This window comes from Glandiceps talaboti, chromosome 12 (assembly GCF_964340395.1).
Source record: "Glandiceps talaboti chromosome 12, keGlaTala1.1, whole genome shotgun sequence".
NCBI classification, from domain to species: domain Eukaryota; kingdom Metazoa; phylum Hemichordata; class Enteropneusta; family Spengelidae; genus Glandiceps; species Glandiceps talaboti.
Genome location: NC_135560.1, coordinates 18,785,007 through 18,804,596, shown reverse-complemented (window position 1 = coordinate 18,804,596; position 19,590 = coordinate 18,785,007). Strand labels below are relative to the sequence as shown.

Here is a 19,590-nt window from a genome sequence, read left to right as displayed (position 1 = left end):
ATTCAAATAAAAGAAGTTGATATCGACCGGCCAATATCATAGCTGTAGGTACAATTTTTACTGACGCATTATCAATATTTTTGTTTAGATTTTACTTATGAAATATTCAGTGAAATCAGGATAAATATGTTTCCTATCAAATCAGTTGTTATTAATGAATTATTGCTGTTATCTCACTAAAGTCGAAATTAATTGATAGTAGGTTGACGTCATTAGGTTTTGAAGCCGAGTATTTACACAATCACAGAAAGTTGTATTTGAAGTTGATGACATAATACTGTATCAGTAAGACAATCTAGTTGACCTATGAACCCGTACATGAACTATGACATCAAAATCACATTGCTAAGAATTAGAAATGTACAACCAAACGAACATTAACGCGACAACTGGAGTAACATATAACAAAACTTTTTGGAGTAAACAAATAACGCACAATGTTTTCACAGTAAAATGACACAGTGTTGATGTTACAGTCAATACAACGTTGCAAATGGGTCGGGGGCCTGGAAACACAAATGAACTACCAATATTACGTAGCTTCGTTTTTTGTGTAAGTAAATAATTTAAGTATGTTTCGGGCAAATCGCTCAGTCTTCTTCAGTTGTTATTTTATACGATAAAACTGAAGAAGGCTTGGTGATTTACCCAAAATATGCTAAATAAATTATTCACGCTCTGAGTTCGGAACTAATACAAAATCTGATTCCAGAACGAGGAAATAGCGTTTTGGGTTGTACGTCCCTCATGTGTGTTGTTTGCATCACGTCCACTTACATAATCTAGTTACTAGGTTAAATGCAACCAATCAGCGGCAAAGACATGACGACAGTTTCTCGTGCTTTCTGAGACCAATCAAATAGCGGCAAATGTGTTTACAATAAATTTTCATCTCATTTGAACTCCTGTAATATCAATCAGGGATATATATTCTTGAAAACAACACCCAGAACAAGCACATTGTGCCTCACAGTCGACTCGACTAAGTCCTTGGTGAGCTGTTAATACGCGACAAAACTAATTCCAACCTGGGTCAAGATGGTAAGTAAAATACCCACAATTTTCAATTTATGCATCTATACAGTGTAGAATATAGAAACCTGATAAATTCTGACATTCTAGTATGTTTTCTTGTTTTCTGAGCTGAGCTGTATAGGGTAGCAATCGTTTTATTGCATAGATTCGCGTACGTGTGATTGAATGTGAGCTTTGACGTACATGAAGAATTTTGTTTTTTGTTTTGATCCAAATGCAAATTTCAAAATTGTGGTAACTCTCATGAGAAGTACATTTCAAGTAAACCACGTGCATGTGTTGATGTATGTTAATTGGCAATGTTCATCCCAGCCATTTTATATACATGTATGTAGTACTTCATCACTAGATAGTGTCTCGTGATCCCTGAATGAACTCTAGATGACTTATTCTCTCTAGGCATAGAAGCTAAATCACAAATACTGAGAGCAATGCATATAATTCGAATTGTCGGAATGCACATAGATCTGGACTCTGCTTATACGTTTCGCCAACTGCATACAAATTATCCAATTACAGCATTTTGAAAATTATGTTTCGCAAACAGGAATAAAACAATGTATTAGTGCATTAGTTATTACTTAATTAGTGAAAAATCTATTATTACGTAATCAATCAATTAATGGAATTATGTACGTTTTATTTTCAAAGAAAAACATCTCTTCAATTTTTCGTGAAAGAGGACTGTATGTCAAGCGAAATAATTTTTTTTTATTTTTTATTTTTTTTTCAAACTTAGCAATAAAAGTCTTAGAATAAATAACGCGATCCTTGCTATTGCATAACTTTTGTACATATCAGTTTATCTGCGTGGAAGCCAGTGACACAATTACCTCGTTATGGCCTCGAACGAAATAAAAAAAACGTGAAAAATTGTTGTAATGAGATACATGGAGTCATCAATAATGTACATGTAGTTTGTGTTGACAGATGGCAAACGGCGATTTCAATCATTATGACGTAATTACTCACCATGATTTCTCCAGGTTCTATACCGTTTCCTTGTTCTACGTAGGTAGACAACTTGAACCTCTCTGTACCTACACGTAATGTCTGTCAATAGGTTTGTATACTAAAACCATGGGGGTAGCAAGGACTACCTGCATAATAAAACAAACATATTGTACACAAGTAAATCAAAACTCCAGATATTGTGTTTCTGTAGGTCGCTCTTGGACAATGTGAATTATGCAACGTCAATGTCTAGCATATTCAACTAAAATCAGTCATGTTCTCCAATAAAGTAATCGTAAGCCAGGAGCTATTGCAACCTCATTTATTATGCAGTACGTTTCACCTCAATCGTCTACAAACAAAAAGCTTCCGATGGCCATTATAGGAGTGGAGAGGTCAGACGACTGATGTACTTTCCCTGCTCTTAATTCATTGATATTCTCAAATATGAAAATGAAATGTAGGCGTGTTGTCAATATTTCACGATTTTCAATGTTCACTTTGTCTTTTTGTTACTCTGACATTCTCAAATAACCTTATCCTCTCAAGAGGGATTGCATACAGAGAATCAACTCAGGAATAAACAGTATCATGTAACATGTCATATAGAAATTATGCTGAACTGACTAAATTATTCAAATATCCTATTGGAAAGAGTGTTCGGATTTCCTTCAACCACTTAGCAAACATCTGGACAGACATGTACATGACAAATTATTATTGTACTTTATCACAATCCTTCCAAGTTGGCGGCACATGATGTGTACGATACATAGACAGACAGACAGACAGACAGACAGACAGACAGACATACAGACAGACATACAGACAGACAGACAGACAGACAGACGGACGGACGGACGGACGGGCGGGCGGGCGGGCGGGCAGGCAGACAGACAGACAGACAGACAGATAGAAGAGTATAGGTGAGTGAGTGGGTGGGTTGGTGGGTGGATGGATGGATGGTTGGTTGGTTGGTTGGTTGGTTGGAAGGATGGATGGATGGATGGGAGAGTTGATGGATGGATGGGTGGGTGGGTGGATGGATGGATTGAGGATGGCTGGATAGGTGGGTTTATGATGGATAGGGTTTATGATGGATAGGTGGCAGGATGGATGGATATATATATTGTTATGTATTGATAGATAGATAGGATGAGTGAGTGAGTGAGTGAGTGAGTGAGTGAGTGAGTGAGTGAGTGAGTGAGTGAGTGAGTGAGCGAGCGAGCGAGTGAGTGGTTCATTATTGATATTGATAAATAAATAAACCAGTATTCAAAACAATTTTATTCGACGAGTGGTCATTTAAGCAAATTTCTGGTATAACACCACAACTAAGAATATAACGAAGAAGTTAACCTATTAAAGACATCACAACCTTCATCGATACGTTGTTATAACTATCACCACATTAGTCACTACGCCACAGTTTGAAATGTCTTTGTAAATTGTTAAAAGTTTTACCTCAATTCGAAACGTTAATAACCACACCAATGAATCGTTGGCTTACGTACGGTATAGGGTTAAAAGGGACACAGTTACATTGTGCCTGTAAACACGTTTTCGTGTAGTGTATCCGTTCATTTATCCAATGCCTAAAGAAGGGAACAATATAAAAGATTCACGGTCATCATAATTCCAATTAGAGAACCGTATGGAATATTCTCTATATAAGCATGCTTACAACATCAATTTCGAATCGCCAACAATTACCTGCCTACTTTTTCTTTGCTTCAGCGTGAATGTATTTCAATCCATATTGGTCAAGCAGGAGTGCAAATCGGCAATGGATGCTGGGAGTTGTACTGCCTTGAACATGGTATCCAACCCGATGGTCAGATGCCAAGTGATAAAACTATTGGCGGTGGGGATGACTCCTTCAACACTTTCTTCAGTGAAACTGGTGCTGGTAAACACGTACCACGTGCTGTATTCGTTGATCTAGAACCAACAGTTGTAGGTGAGTAGTTAATTCCATCACAGATACTGGAGGACCTCCACAGTCTATAATTCCATACATATATAGAGTCATACAGTTCTATCTTGTTTGTCAACCAACTTAAATCCATTATATGGACACCAGAACACAAGAATACCATTCACTTATGATGGTTTTCACTTGTTTTCTCAGATGAGGTCCGTACAGGCACCTACCGTCAATTATTTCACCCAGAACAGCTGATCACTGGTAAGGAAGATGCTGCAAACAACTACGCACGTGGTCACTACACTATTGGTAAAGAACTTATTGACTTGGTGCTCGACAGAGTCCGTAAACTAGCTGACCAATGTACTGGTTTGCAAGGGTTTTTGGTCTTTCACAGTTTTGGTGGCGGCACTGGCTCTGGTTTCACTTCCCTTTTGATGGAACGCCTGTCTGTCGACTATGGTAAGAAGTCCAAGCTTGAGTTTGCAGTCTACCCAGCACCACAGGTCTCCACAGCTGTAGTCGAACCCTACAATTCCATCTTGACCACCCACACCACTCTGGAGCACTCTGATTGTGCTTTCATGGTAGACAATGAAGCCATCTACGATATCTGTCGTCGTAACCTCGACATTGAACGTCCAACCTACACCAACCTGAATCGTCTGATTGGTCAAATCGTTTCCTCCATCACTGCATCCCTTCGTTTCGACGGTGCCCTCAATGTCGACTTGACAGAGTTCCAGACCAACTTGGTGCCCTACCCACGTATCCACTTCCCACTGGCAACTTATGCTCCAGTCATCTCTGCCGAAAAGGCCTATCATGAACAACTTACAGTTGCCGAAATCACAAATGCCTGCTTTGAGCCAGCCAACCAAATGGTAAAATGTGACCCACGTCATGGCAAATACATGGCTTGTTGCCTTCTCTACCGTGGTGATGTGGTGCCGAAAGATGTTAACGCTGCTATTGCCACCATCAAGACCAAACGCACCATCCAGTTCGTAGACTGGTGTCCAACCGGTTTCAAAGTCGGTATCAACTACCAACCACCAACCGTTGTACCAGGTGGAGATTTGGCTAAAGTACAACGTGCTGTCTGCATGTTAAGCAACACCACCGCCATCGCTGAGGCCTGGGCTCGTTTGGATCACAAGTTTGACTTGATGTACGCCAAGCGTGCTTTCGTCCACTGGTACGTCGGTGAAGGTATGGAGGAAGGTGAATTCTCTGAAGCTCGTGAAGATTTAGCAGCTTTGGAGAAAGACTACGAAGAAGTAGGTGTCGACTCGACCGAAGGAGAAGGGGAGGAAGAGGGCGAAGAGTTCTAAACCAAGGAGAGCATTTTAAGTCTGTTTACGATATTTACCATATATATCAGTTACCATCGAACAAATTTAAATCCGAAAAACTCCGCATTGCCTTTTTAAATTGGTGTTAAGCTTCATCAGAAACTAGTTTTTGTAACCATTGTAACTGTGTCCAGGATACTACATTATCATATGTTTCAAGTTGAATTTCAGTATTTATCTCCATCGTCATTTCTATGTGTGTGTGTGTTAATCATCGTAATAAAAAGCTGCTTATCAAAATCAAATTTTCTTGTGTTGGCATTGTGAGCAGATGATATTTGACAAAACTTGATGTGATAATTCCTGGGTTTTTTTTACATATTAAATTTCTTAATAATTTATTTTTCAATTAAATACCGTAGACCAGAATGAAATAGTTGCAGAGAGTTTATATAATTTTTTTTTTTAACGTTAAAAGAGATAGAAAGTTGATTTAAGGCCGAAAAAAACACAGAATCCGATATAGGTGAAAACTATAGTAGCACACTTGTGGAGATTGTGTCAGAACGTACTGAGTATCGTTAAGGCTGCAATAACTGCAACCGGAACTTTTTAAAACTGTTTTTGTTAGATATAATGACTTACTTGTGATATTGTACTCCTGACACAGTATTGAATCATATTTGTGTTGCAGTACACATAGTGTGGTACAATATATCAATCAATTTGATTTTTGGGTCCGCACCCAAAAGTCAGCACTCTGAATGAATCATGATTTCAAATTATTATTAAACTATTATTAGATAAAATAAACCTCTAATTAACATGCACAATGTAATTTTGAACAATTTTCATTGCATATATTGTTGATTGGGCGAAAAAAGATACCTCAGTTACATAAGTGCAGGTTTAAAGCGTGCAACTTACCCTTCGACGTGGTTTTCATGCATACTAATTACAAATACTAATTACAAGTAAACACATGAACAATAATCCAGTATCGAATGTGTAATATAATCATAGATCGGTAGTTTGGCAACATTTAGATTTAACATGTACGGGTTAGTTTGCCATTTCTAGAAAGAATCAAAAGATGAAGACGGCGTGGCGTGGCGAGTGCAGAACGTGCAACAGGGAGATGTGAAATTAATGGGGAAAGAGGTGGACGAATTCACTGCAATTTTAGATTCTTTTTTTTTTAATTAGAGAGAGAGAGAGAGAGAGAGAGAGAGGCAGACAGACAGACAGACGGACAGATAGACAGATAGATAGACAGACAGACGGACAGACAAAAGCCGAGATACAGAAAGGGCCAACAGATGCAGACAAAGACAGAGACAGATATACAGAGGCACAGAAAATCATGCATGGTATTAGCCAAGAAATATGGATGTCGACAGTTATGTTTTGAACGTCTTTTCTGATATGGCAGTCCTTTAGTCGTACGATGATAAATGTGGAATGATCTGATTGGCTTTCCTTCGCGGTCTCATACGTCACAATCAGTGGAAATGTAATGATAACGACCCCAGTCTGGGTAAAAGAGCTCATGGCGAAAATGAGTCTAACCCATTCTCGTTTCACCTGATTGTCATCACACCCAATCAATAAACGAGATGGATTACGTCATTCAACTCTTGGTGACTCATACACGATATCATTAGCATTATTGTTATTATTCAAATTCAACTTCGGTGAAATTGTGTGGCAACGTTGCACGTTATGAAAATTCGAAATAGAGGATTAGGTTATGATGAACCACAAATGCTTATTTATCCATATATTGTGTTCTGCAAAATAGTACATGCATATATATTTATAAAAGTTCGATACAGACTGCTATGTTCCTTTTACAGTTAAAGGACATGTGCCAGGTCTGAACATTTTTTCTGCTTCATTTCATCCGAAGTATTGCTATGATTACATATTAATCTATACTTAATGAAACATGTTTAGTTATCACTAGTAACCATGGTAACTGTTAATTACATTTGAATCACACACACACACACACACACACACACACACATACATACATACATACATACATACACACACACAGCTTATAGGGCGCATTAATATTAGATATTGTGTATGCTAGAATGTATTGATAAAATTGCATGCCTCTAATTAATAACATTTTAATTAATTAACATTTAAGACATTTTTTAAGTATTCTGATATGTAAAATATATAAATGTATCTTTGTGTCTCAAATTATGTATTTTTCCTCCACAATTTTCAGGGGAAACGGTTAGTAAATCGTATATTTCCGTGAGATTGTTTTGCTCCCCGTTTTAAAATCGATAGTCATACATCATTACTGTGTCTCAATACTAGACCCTGGAGCAATTTACGCCAAGGGTTTACTCCAGGGTTTATGTTGTAAATTGGTGTCTAGACGAGAATGAATGGTAGTTTCATTGATATTCATGATACACATTAGTCATCAGTAACGATAGTTAATTGTTGAAGTGGGTATTTGCCTTAGGCAGTTAAATGACAATCTCTATATATTTCTAGTTACAAGAGGTGTTCACTCTCTCTACAGGCGAATGACGTCATAATACGGAAAGTTGGGTACGTGACCATGGTGACGTACAAAGATATAAGTATGAGTGCAATGTACAGAGACAAACTGTATACCACGCCCCCAACGTCTCTTCTTGAATTTCAAGCGAGGCAGGTTCCTCCGCCATGACAAGGATGGTATATGGTCTACATAGCTTTGTTCACCAAACTATCTTAAAAGATAGAAACGACTTTGTTATCAACACTGATTTGCATACTTCTGATCAATCACAGCAAACCTTAGTCTAGTTCCTGACGACCATGTTCCGATTTACATTACATTATCTTCACACATTAATGTAGTGACCTGGTAGGATAGAGGTTGCTATGTGAAGGACTTAATGCTATGTGCTTGTAAGAAGCCGGATACATGTGCATACATACATACATACATACATACATACATACATACATACATACATACATATAGAGATACATACATACATACATACATACATACATACATACATACATACATACATACATACATACATACATACATATAGAGATACATACATACATACATACATACATACATACATACATACATACATACATACATACATACGCACGCACGCACGCACGCACGCACGCACGCACGCACGCACGCACACATACATACATACATACATACATACATACATACATACACACACATACATACATACATACATACATACATACATACATACATACATACATACATACGCACGCACTGTATCCATAGACTTACTACGGTGGAAACCCAAGCAATCATTCTTTTGTCCAGTGTGGATGTGCAATATAGAACAAATAAGAGGCACCTTAAGATAAAATATGTGCACTTTATTGGATAGTCTTAACAGATTTGAGTTGATAACTCTCAAAGTATGAAGTAAAAAAAATAAAATAAAATAAAATAAAATTTCTACATACATTTTACATAAACTACAACATGAAATGTTTTATTTACTTTTTGCATAGTCTAGACTACTTTATCAATAAAAAATATTATAACAGTTATGATTCAATATTAAATAATTTCACTACTATGGTGAATTCTAGGGTAAACGAAGTCTACATTGTGTATTTGCAATGGGTGGATGAATAAGGGCGTGTTTATATAGAGAGAATGTACTCAGTATAACAAATAAAAGATATCTTGATGCTTGAAAGCTTTGCTCGTCCGATATGTATATAACAAATTTATTTTGTACCAAAACAAGGCAGTTCTTTTGTTCCTTTTTAGTACTCTTCGCCCTCTTCCTCCCCTTCTCCTTCCACGGAATCAACTCCTACTTCTTCGTAGTCTTTCTCCAAAGCTGCCAAATCTTCACGCGCCTCAGAGAATTCACCTTCCTCCATACCCTCACCGACGTACCAATGGACGAAAGCACGCTTGGCATACATCAAATCAAACTTGTGGTCAAGACGAGCCCAAGCTTCTGCAATAGCGGTTGTGTTGCTCAACAGACATACTGCACGCTGTACTTTAGCCAAGTCACCACCTGGTACAACTGTCGGTGGTTGGTAGTTGATACCAACTTTAAAACCAGTTGGACACCAGTCGACGAACTGGATGGTACGCTTGGTCTTGATGGTAGCAATTGCAGCGTTGACGTCTTTGGGCACCACATCACCACGGTACAGCATACAGCAGGCCATGTATTTGCCATGACGTGGGTCACATTTTACCATTTGGTTGGCTGGTTCGAAGCAAGCATTGGTGATTTCAGCAACTGTGAGTTGTTCATGATAGGCCTTCTCAGCGGAGATGACTGGGGCATAGGTTGCCAGTGGGAAGTGGATACGTGGGTAAGGCACCAAGTTGGTCTGGAACTCTGTCAAGTCCACATTCAGGGCACCATCGAAACGAAGGGATGCAGTGATGGAGGAAACGATTTGACCAATCAGACGATTCAAGTTGGTGTAGGTTGGACGTTCAATGTCGAGGTTACGACGACAGATATCGTAGATGGCTTCATTGTCTACCATAAAAGCGCAGTCAGAGTGCTCCAAGGTGGTATGGGTGGTCAAGATGGAATTGTACGGCTCAACCACAGCAGTTGCAACTTGTGGTGCTGGGTAGACGGCAAATTCCAGCTTGGACTTCTTGCCGTAATCGACGGAGAGCCTCTCCATCAGCAAAGAAGTGAAACCAGAACCAGTGCCACCGCCGAAGCTGTGGAAGATAAGGAAACCTTGCAGACCAGTACATTGATCAGCTAATTTACGGATTCTGTCTAAGACTAAGTCGACTATCTCTTTACCAATAGTGTAGTGACCGCGTGCGTAGTTGTTGGCAGCATCTTCCTTACCGGTGATCAACTCTTCTGGGTGGAAAAGTTGACGATACGTGCCAGTGCGCACTTCATCTGAAAAATAAAAATGTTACAGAGTAAAATAGGGGGTTTGTTATGACATCAATGAACGCAAATACCTTGTAAGATTTGAATAATTTGAATACCTAGTGAACTTTGTACAGAATTTAGGGCACATTTCTGTTGTCGTTTTTGCTTCAAATGTGAACCATGCATGTTCTTTAGACGAATAAGAAACATTCACTCAAAGGGATATTCAAAAGATCCATACTACTTCATTTTTAATTTCAATTTTGATTAGTTTTCTCGAATCTCTATTTACATATTTCATTCGTCTTACCTACTACTGTTGGTTCCAAGTCCACGAACACGGCACGTGGTACGTGTTTGCCAGCTCCAGTCTCACTAAAGAAAGTGTTAAAGGAATCATCACCTCCGCCTATAGTTTTATCACTTGGCATCTGACCATCGGGTTGGATACCATGTTCAAGGCAGTACAGCTCCCAGCATGCATTGCCGATTTGAACGCCGGCCTGACCAATGTGTACTGAAATACATTCACGCTATAATAGAAGAAAAAACATATAAGATGTTAAAAAGACATATTATAATGTAGAGAGTTGGATGATAATGTAATAAGGAATTTCAATAAGTTATCGTAATCTTCTATAGAAATTATCATCTGAAGACATTTTATATTAATGCAGGTTCCGCTTGTTGGCTGCAGTGTAAGAAATGTGACACACAAAAGTTCTGATTTTTTCCAATTCACATGTAGTTTTTGAATAAACGGTATTATTTCATTTTGGAGAGAGTAAATAGTGTGTAGAAGGAATAATTAAAAACTGTCTGTGTGTCGGCAAACAATTAGGACAGTGATTTTAAAGTTACCAGTTAAGAAGGGGTTATAGTTTTACATTTCTTTTGGGACGCACTTTTTTTGTTGTATCTCAAAATCTGAAAATTGCTGGCTTATGCAGCTACACAGAGGCACAGACACAAACCGATGGACACACCCAACCACATCATTTTTAAAAGTTTAAAATATATTAACACTGCATACGATATTTATTATTTCGATTTTTTAAAACTCAAACAGCAGCTTGTACTTGTAATAGCGGTTTGTACTCAATCTCTTTAGATAAGAATGATATTTTAACAGCAACGTTGACTCTGTTTGTTCTACTATGTATAATAATATTATTGACAACATAGGGCATTATGTCTTTATGTTTACTGTACACATCGAAATAATATACCCAGACACTTTTGTAGAGCGTTTATCCAACGTCGATGAACGTCCTTTAAGTAACTGACAACAAAAAGTCACAAGGAATTAATTCGTTGAGTAGACCTGTTGTTCTCTGAATGCTGTGTGTAAAACCTCAGACCACTATAGAGAAAAGTTGTCTGAGGGTAAAACAAGCAAATGTTTCAGCACGCTCTGACGTTGAAGTGGGCGTTTCGACGTATTTAACCAGTTGTTGTTTGAGTTCTAGTACCCACGACGAGACTTGCTTCAACAAGTTTACCAACGGATTTATTTCAATGTCATCCCGCACAAGAAAGTCGTTTCAGGGACTTTCACATGCGAGGACTCATTTCAAAACTTCAAGGGTGCAACGAAGCGAGAAGAACCGAACAAACACACGGTGGACAAAAGTAAACAGAATGTGACAAGTTGGTTGCCACTGTTAGTTATTTGATTTACCTTTTACTTGTCAAAAACCCGGATTAACTTTACTCGTACTACCAACCCTTCCCCTTTCATAGTAGATGTCTAAATAATACAGCTATACAAACAACGTAAGCCTACCCGCTTTGTAATTCTTTCTTAAAAGACCTAAAGAAGGCTTAAATGCAAGTCCTTATAAACCCTTTCAAACAATACCACTTCGGTGAATTATTTATGTTAACTCAATATAGTTTTATAATTGTCTTTCAAATGAAATAGCGGGTAATACCTTTGTCCATTAATCTACTTCGGAATACGGAGCTTAAAATTAACGATTTTGTCACTACAAATATACTCCCATTATCTAAATTAAGCAAACCCAATATTACACATAATAGTTTTATTTCAATCGAACTATGCTTATGTCTGAACTATTTAAACACTGAGAATATCGAATACGGTTTACTACAATCATTGTGTGGTCGAGCCATGAGTGAACATGTCAATGAATATATTAAGTGGCCAATTAAAGGAAATTGAAGCAAAATTATTGGACCAGGTCTATACGTAATGACTGAGTACATAATTTATATATTTATATAGAAGAACAGCTGAAAATATGAGAATAGAACAGAATATTCAACTGCATGTAGGACTTTGAGGAAATACATTATCGCATAAATATAATTTCTATAGATAAGAATTACTCCAGTGCACAATGCTTTGCTTTATGTCTATGATTGGTGTCGATGGTGTAATGGATTGTGAATAATAACATAAAAGGAATAATGTGAAACATAAAAAAAACCCGGACAATTCTGCAACAAGGGACGATGGTCCAAAGATTTGATTATTTTGGAGCCAAGCGATGGAGGAATGAGCCAGGCTTTAATTGGTCAAGCTGATAAACAGGTATAGAAACACTTTAAAGATCTTTACAACGACCATTTCTCGCTCCCTCATGAAACATTTCTAACTCAGATTTATTATTGTCGAGCATTACATCTTTTCCACATAAAAGTATATACAGCATGGGGGAAGGGGCTTTCAAAGATATTGTAGTACACATGAATACCCCATCCCCCTCCACCCCATTGCTACTCCATGCTACTCATACAAAAAGCTCCTAGTTACCAATGTTACCGATACCAATGAAAAGACAGTAATACATTTTGGTATGATGATGATGTGATTAACTCTAGATGTGTTGTTGCCATGACAGAGGTCATGGGTCATCCTAATGTAGAAATAATGACTATTATGATTAAACTGTTTTAATAAATGAACAAAGTATGAATATTATCCCCGTTAAACTTTGTGAGTTGTAGTTTCAAATAATACTAGTAACGTCAACGGCTTGCCAATTGCACAAATCATACCTATTGTTGTCAAATTACTACGGATAGACCAACTTAATTCCAACAAAATCTCCTATCGGCTAATTAGATACTGTTTTAGATCTACTAAATAAATGATAAGGTGTTTTTATACATCCATAACAGACGCCCTCTGTCTGTTTAATAATTAAGTAGATTTTTGTTTTGTACATGTTGATACACCGTGTTGAAATTCAGTCCTATGACTCAGGATCATTTTTCTCTGTGCCCTTTCTGTTCGACTTCGCGCTAGATTTCAGATATCATTCAACTTTAGGTTACTAAGGCTTCCTTCACGGTCGATGCTTTCAATAACAACGCTTTGTTTAGCAGGTATCCACAACTGTAACAGTTTGAATTTTCACGTGACTCCGAGATGCGGTCAGGGAGATATATTGACCATTCTAGTAAATCCCGGAGACTGGGCCGGGATGTTAAAGGGTATCTGTATGTCAGTAAAAATATATATGTTCTATTAATAGACACACAACATTTAAGTAAAAACCACGATTCGTAGTGTTTTCAGTGATGTCCGAAGTAAATTTTAAATCAAATACTCAAATACTCAAACAATAGAAGAAGTTTGAACGTTTAGTCATACTGTTTCAGTATGCTTTCGCCGTGACAAGTGATGAGAAACAATATACGAGTCCACCATTTCAACGGATTCAGTTGACAATGTGTTCATCTGTATGTGTTCAAACCAGTGTCAAGTAAATGGCGATGGATTTGGTGTAGGCTTAATGGTGCAATTCTAAAAGTTAAAAATAATTGAAGTTTTGAATGTCAAGAAAATGTTCACATTCACAAAACTAATACTTCAACTGTTTAGAATATACCCCGGGGTTAACGGGATTCATTCAGGTGTAGTGAACAAAAGTAAAACTGAACAAAATGTCTTAGTTTCTACATATATCTAATTTGTGTGCTTTGGATCTATAAAGTTAGCTAGTATCCATGCCGTGACAAAGTCGTCATCAAAATCAGATATACTAAGTATACCTAAAGTGGGTTTATTCACCATCGCGATAGAGTATGTACTGACCTCAATGTTATTGTATTAATAAAACACGAGCAGATCTCAAAACTCCCGGTCGCCGCCACATATAGAGTAGAACGAGAATGTGTATTGAAAATTTAATGAAACAGTCTGCCTTTTAGCAAATGAACGGCAATTTGGAACAAACGACGACCGGCTACACCGTAAGTAGAAATAGTGGAAAGTGTTTCCCTTGGCTGAAGATACAGCTGAATATAACGTTACTTGGGACCTTTTTATTTTCTTTTGTCCTGCCGTTATCACAAATCATTAAATTTATGTTAAATTTTAAAAGCCGCCTCTAGAAGATACATGTATAGATATATTTGACAGAGTATCGAATATCAGACAATAATGTTTCTCTCCAAGTTGTGGCGAAATTCTGAAGGTGTAGGTTTATCTCAGTTGAAAGCCGGTACAGAGTTTAGTCAGGTATTGCATGGAATGCCATCAATATAATGAAGACATGAGTTGGGATTGACCAGTGTGATCAAAATTAAACCTATTCTGATATCTGGATAAATTAGGAGTCATTTAGGGTTGAATCAAAATCTATCAAACAACAATTAAAATGACAGTTTTTACGTTAATCCGTTGTTGCACGATTCCCATTTGCATCGTTTTGTGCGATTGCTACTTTGTGATCATGGTTATAGACATGTTTGACCTGAGATCGTCAGTCATCACACATTTTTTTTCGCTACCGAGAAAAAAAAAGTTTAAAAACTCAGCGATGTGCATCCGTTGAAATGGTTTACGATATTAAAGCTCCCGTACATTTTTTATCCTTACACCCCACAAAAAAGGCATTCTTCAAGTTTGTCTGAAAGTCTAAACAGACAATTGAAGCTTAATCCCCGGAAAAATGCCGGCTTCAAGGGCTATTCAAATCCTAAATCCCCCATTCACAAACACTTACCATTTTTGCTATTGAGTTGTTATACCAGTAAATGCGGAGTAATCTTCGAATGAAAAACCTTGAAAGATGTTAGTAGAATCTCTGTATAAAAAATATCGGTTGCCAACCAGGCGCTCACTGTGGACTGCGACGAGTCAGATGTGAGTGCAGAAACTGCGATATACCTAGCGTGAAGACCCTTAAATAGAAGGCTGTCGCCATGGTGACTAATTGAGTAAACAAAAGGGCCAATGCGTGCACGGAATCTGATTGGTGTCATGGTCCACGAACAATAAATTCCTGTTGGCTGTGTTTCATACTTTTCAATCACATTTTAGTGATTTTTTAATATATTGATCTCGGAAATTAATGTTAAAATTTCACTTCTGGATATTTCAAAACAAAGGGAAGTAAATATGGGTCGAGACTACCAACCATGTCACACTCGCTTGGCTACTTTTAACCGTTTTCTTTTTCGTGTTCTATTATTTACCCACCCATACCGTTGTATCATATTCCGTTTTCTCTCTGTTACTGTGGCTATGATTTCGTTCCCTGCCAATCTTGACCATCAAAGGCGACTCAAAATACACGTTTTAACGAGTTTCTCCCGCCTTCTTGTTTTTGAACAGGGCCTAGTACTTTGCTATGGTTAACGTTCCTACATCGTTCAAGCTGAAAAGTGACCGCAAATAATACGATTCAAAATACTTGACTTCGAAGCTGTGTTAAATTTTAGAACTACTGTGGGTGGTGGTGGTGGGGGGATTTAGTCTGAAAACTGTAAGTTAGCGTTGATATCTAACTATATCCACTCACACAACGTATTTCTCACTTGGTGGCCTATGCTAGCCTTACATCAACAGTGCATGTGATCCTATTTCGTTTTCTTTTCAGTAACCGTTCAGAGCTACTCTTTGAGATGCCAAATTGAATAGCATGTAGTACTCTAAAACTGTTTTCAAGTTTGATGTGTCAATATAGCTACAACACTGAAAAATAATACTATTAAAATCTTAACCGTAATCAGTAATACTTCCCCGTGATAATTCATTGACCAGTATCTAAGTATACAAATATGGCGATATTAGATTTTAAGTAAAGGAAATGAACCACTCACTTAAAAGCAACATTTACAATTCTTAATTTTTTTTTACAAACATATGAAAATATAACAAATATTTAAAACATTCCATTTTACCCTATCACAACGACACGATGTGTTTTGGTTTATGTGCTCTAAATTAATTATCACTTTCACCAACAATCGACTATTTCCACATCAATGACACTCTTCACCTTCCCCTCCCGGGCCCTGTCTTGGTTCCATGATAATTGCCGAATTGTTTAAATCGCTCTAATTCATTTTCCGTTCATGCTGAGTGTAGAAGTGTGATAAACTACATATTAGTAAGACTATGCTGTTTTAGTGGTCAATCTGTTTGTGACGGGTTGCTAGCTGCTGTCGTCAGGACATCCTCGGGTTTCATTGTTAACTTAACAACCATAAACGCCCTCCTTATAATGACGTGAACAACATTGGTTGAAGCATAAAGGGGATGTATCTAATTTCTCTCATTTACAAAATTCAAATACAAGGTCAACGAAAATTCCAAATGTAACCCTATTGTCATAGTGTAAGAGATTAAAGGAATTAACTTGTATAAGGAAGGGACTTTGAAGGAAAAGATCACGTGAAATGTTTTCGTTGAGAGTTGACAACACAGTGCTGAGAGCTTGACTTTGGATTAGTATGCCTGCTGTGTTAGTTACCCGTGGTGCATGAACGGTTACGGACAGTTACTATCGCGGAATGTTGAAAGTACTACTAGTGACAAATTCATCCTGAATTGGACGATCGACTATTGATTCCCAATAAACAAGACAGTAATGATTAGTTCTTGATATGATTCATTAAAAACACATGAAAATTGAATGTTAACTACTTGATAGATTTTATTCTTACAAGGAAACCACCACAACATATGTTAACTTGTATACTGTGACTTGCTCTATTTACGAAACAGGCAGGAAAGCTCTCAGAATGAAATATTTTCAATAACGGAGGGTTGAGACAAACCCGTGTGACACGTGAAACTCAACGTCTATCCCCATCATGCTGAAAGTTGGGTCGATGAGCCCCCTCCCCACCCGTCGCAACCTTCTTGCCAAAAACGTCGACAATTTTCCAGTTTATATCAATGTTGATAGTTTTTAATGATCAGTTAGGTCATTGTTTAAGGCAATATTTCCATTATATCTTTCTTGAAAATCGTTTAGGCCTATATAGCACATGTATTTCTAATATCAAACAATTAATCCTATACTTTTACTACAAAGAAGTAGTCCCGATAACTTGCAGATTGAATCAGGTAGACACAATAACACCCAAAGAGAGAGAAGATCTTTTAATTACTGTAAAACATCAGTTGAAGATGACTTTCACTTTTTACTCTGATGCCCACTTTATTCAGACATTAGACAAAAATTCATTCCATTGTATTACCATAACCAGCCACACCTTGATAAGTTTACAAGAATTATGAAAACCACTCAATTCAGACTTTGAGAAATATTGCACGTTTTTTACACTCGGCATTCAAAATCAGAGTCAGTAATGAATAGTAGTGTGCAGTACCATGTTCGATAAGGCTATTACTATCACATTGATTTGTTTCGTTATTTTGTCTTGATATGTTCTTTTTTTAATTATTTATTTATTTATCTATTTTCTGTAACTCCTATAGTGCCCATTTGCTGTATCTTTATAAATTTTGTACCTAAGGCCAGTGGCCAAAGTACCGAATAAACCATAAATATATATATATATATATATGTGGTCCAAACGCAGTGTACGTGCATGTACACCATCAAAACACTGTAGGATTAATCAGCTGTTTGTAACTAAGGTCGAAACCTTCTCATTAATAATTCGACAAGTATTTTAATAAATGTCGCTCACTTGGTATTAATTTAAACGCAATATAAAAGTCCAGATGTTTGGGTGTTGGTCAGAGATGGAAAAAAATGGGTCAGCTGCGCTCCAGGTGTGATGAAATGAACATAACTCCATTTTCTAAAACAACTCAACACCAGAACTTGAAATTAATGTTCTGTATGATGTACATTTCATCTGGTGTATAAGAAACAAAATACAGGAATTTAAATTCAAACGATATTTTTACGTTTTTCTATTTTCGCTGATACATTTTGTTCTTGTCTGAGTTACAAACAACATAGAAGGTACAATCAATCATTCAGTCAAATCTAACAAAGGCCCGACTTCCGATTTTAAATTATTACTAATTCATGGTAGTGGAGCTCTTTATATCGCTAAAAGTTTACGAGTTTTCCATTATAGCCAACTTAACACTTTGATATGCGTCGTATCCCATTATCATGGCCTCGTTTTTGGATAAAGTCATGTGATTTTTGTGAGTTAAGTAAAACTAGTTAGAACTCTGATTGTTGATCAAAATTATCCACCAGCTTTGAAGATGATATATTACCAGTGTTATAAATTATTGCATTTCAAGCAGTTCAGTCTCTTTCAGAATCGAGCTTCGATCTGTCCTGTCGAAAATACTCGTCACAATGACAAATTCTACAATGACATCTAACTCTGGCTGCTACAAATATTACTTACTGTGTTAAGTTTTATATTGTAGAATTAAAATCACAAGAACCTTAATATGAGAAAAGCGTTTTTTCTGGTTTGAAAATCCACATTTTAGCTTTACATGTACAGTCTATGTGTTAGGTATAAATTAAACATTCGAACTAAGTTGTTTAACTTGTGTAGTTAGTATGTTATAAAAATACATTGTTGAGATGAAAACTTGAATATCAATGATATTTTGTATAGGTCTGCACCGTCGATCTGGTCAGTTCGACCTTAAGATTTTGTTACCCGGTGTTCACTGGCACATCACCGCATTCGGATTATATTAAGTGATAATAATTATGTCACTAAATTTGATAAATTTTACTTTATTTGTACATTCCGTATGGTAACTGTTCGTAGTATATAGAATTGAAGATTTATAAAGACAGTGACTTGTTTTACGAGGTTTCACTCACTATATCGGTGATTCAAACTGGGAAATATAAAAGTTGGGTCTCCATTTGACAAAGTTGGCTGCCAAACAAGTCCAAGCAGTGTTGCCAAATTGAAAAGAACCGGTGTATAACAGCATGTGACCATGTCGCCGTTACGATAGTTTGGTTGTGCCACTTAAAAGGTTTGACTTGTCGCACCTGCTTCAATACTCAAGTAAGCGTATAATCCCGACCCCCGTTCTTATTATCGCCAGAGTATGTTTTGAACCATTTTTCATCATTTAAGAATTACATTAAAAAATTTCACCTGTTGATAATAAAGATTTTAATTTGGATGTTTTTGGCAACAAGAAAACAAGCCTGACACTAAAAATACATCTGAAATTAGTCCAGTGCGTTTGAGTGAAAAGTATGACCAAATCGCATATTCTTTGTACAGTCATGACCTGTATGAAATACAT

The 19,590-nt window shown here is 37.0% G+C and overlaps 2 protein-coding genes across 2 annotated transcripts; one reads left to right on the top strand and one right to left on the bottom strand.

The window, feature by feature from the left end:
• The first annotated feature begins 916 nt into the window (after positions 1-916).
• Positions 917-5,496, top strand: LOC144443170 (tubulin alpha-1A chain-like). Its single transcript, XM_078132547.1, has 3 exons — positions 917-1,041; positions 3,727-3,949; positions 4,121-5,496. Exons 1-3 carry the CDS (start codon positions 1,039-1,041, stop codon positions 5,248-5,250), a joined length of 1,356 nt encoding a protein of 451 aa, XP_077988673.1. The 5' UTR covers positions 917-1,038; the 3' UTR covers positions 5,251-5,496.
• Positions 5,497-8,605: 3,109 nt separating this feature from the next.
• Positions 8,606-15,232, bottom strand: LOC144443171 (tubulin alpha-1A chain-like). Its single transcript, XM_078132548.1, has 3 exons — positions 15,092-15,232; positions 10,423-10,645; positions 8,606-10,136 (listed from the first exon to the last, which is right to left on the bottom strand). Exons 1-3 carry the CDS (start codon positions 15,092-15,094, stop codon positions 9,007-9,009), a joined length of 1,356 nt encoding a protein of 451 aa, XP_077988674.1. The 5' UTR covers positions 15,095-15,232; the 3' UTR covers positions 8,606-9,006.
• Between the last annotated feature and the right edge of the window lie 4,358 nt (positions 15,233-19,590).

What these genes read in the sequence shown, in the direction of transcription:
- LOC144443170 (XM_078132547.1), top strand. An exon ending in TCTAGAACCAACAGTTGTAG is followed by an intron (nt 3,950 to 4,120) that starts GTGAGTAGTTAA and finishes TTGTTTTCTCAG; the next exon opens with ATGAGGTCCGTACAGGCACC.
- LOC144443171 (XM_078132548.1), bottom strand. An exon ending in CTTGGAACCAACAGTAGTAG is followed by an intron (nt 10,137 to 10,422) that starts GTAAGACGAATG and finishes TTTATTTTTCAG; the next exon opens with ATGAAGTGCGCACTGGCACG.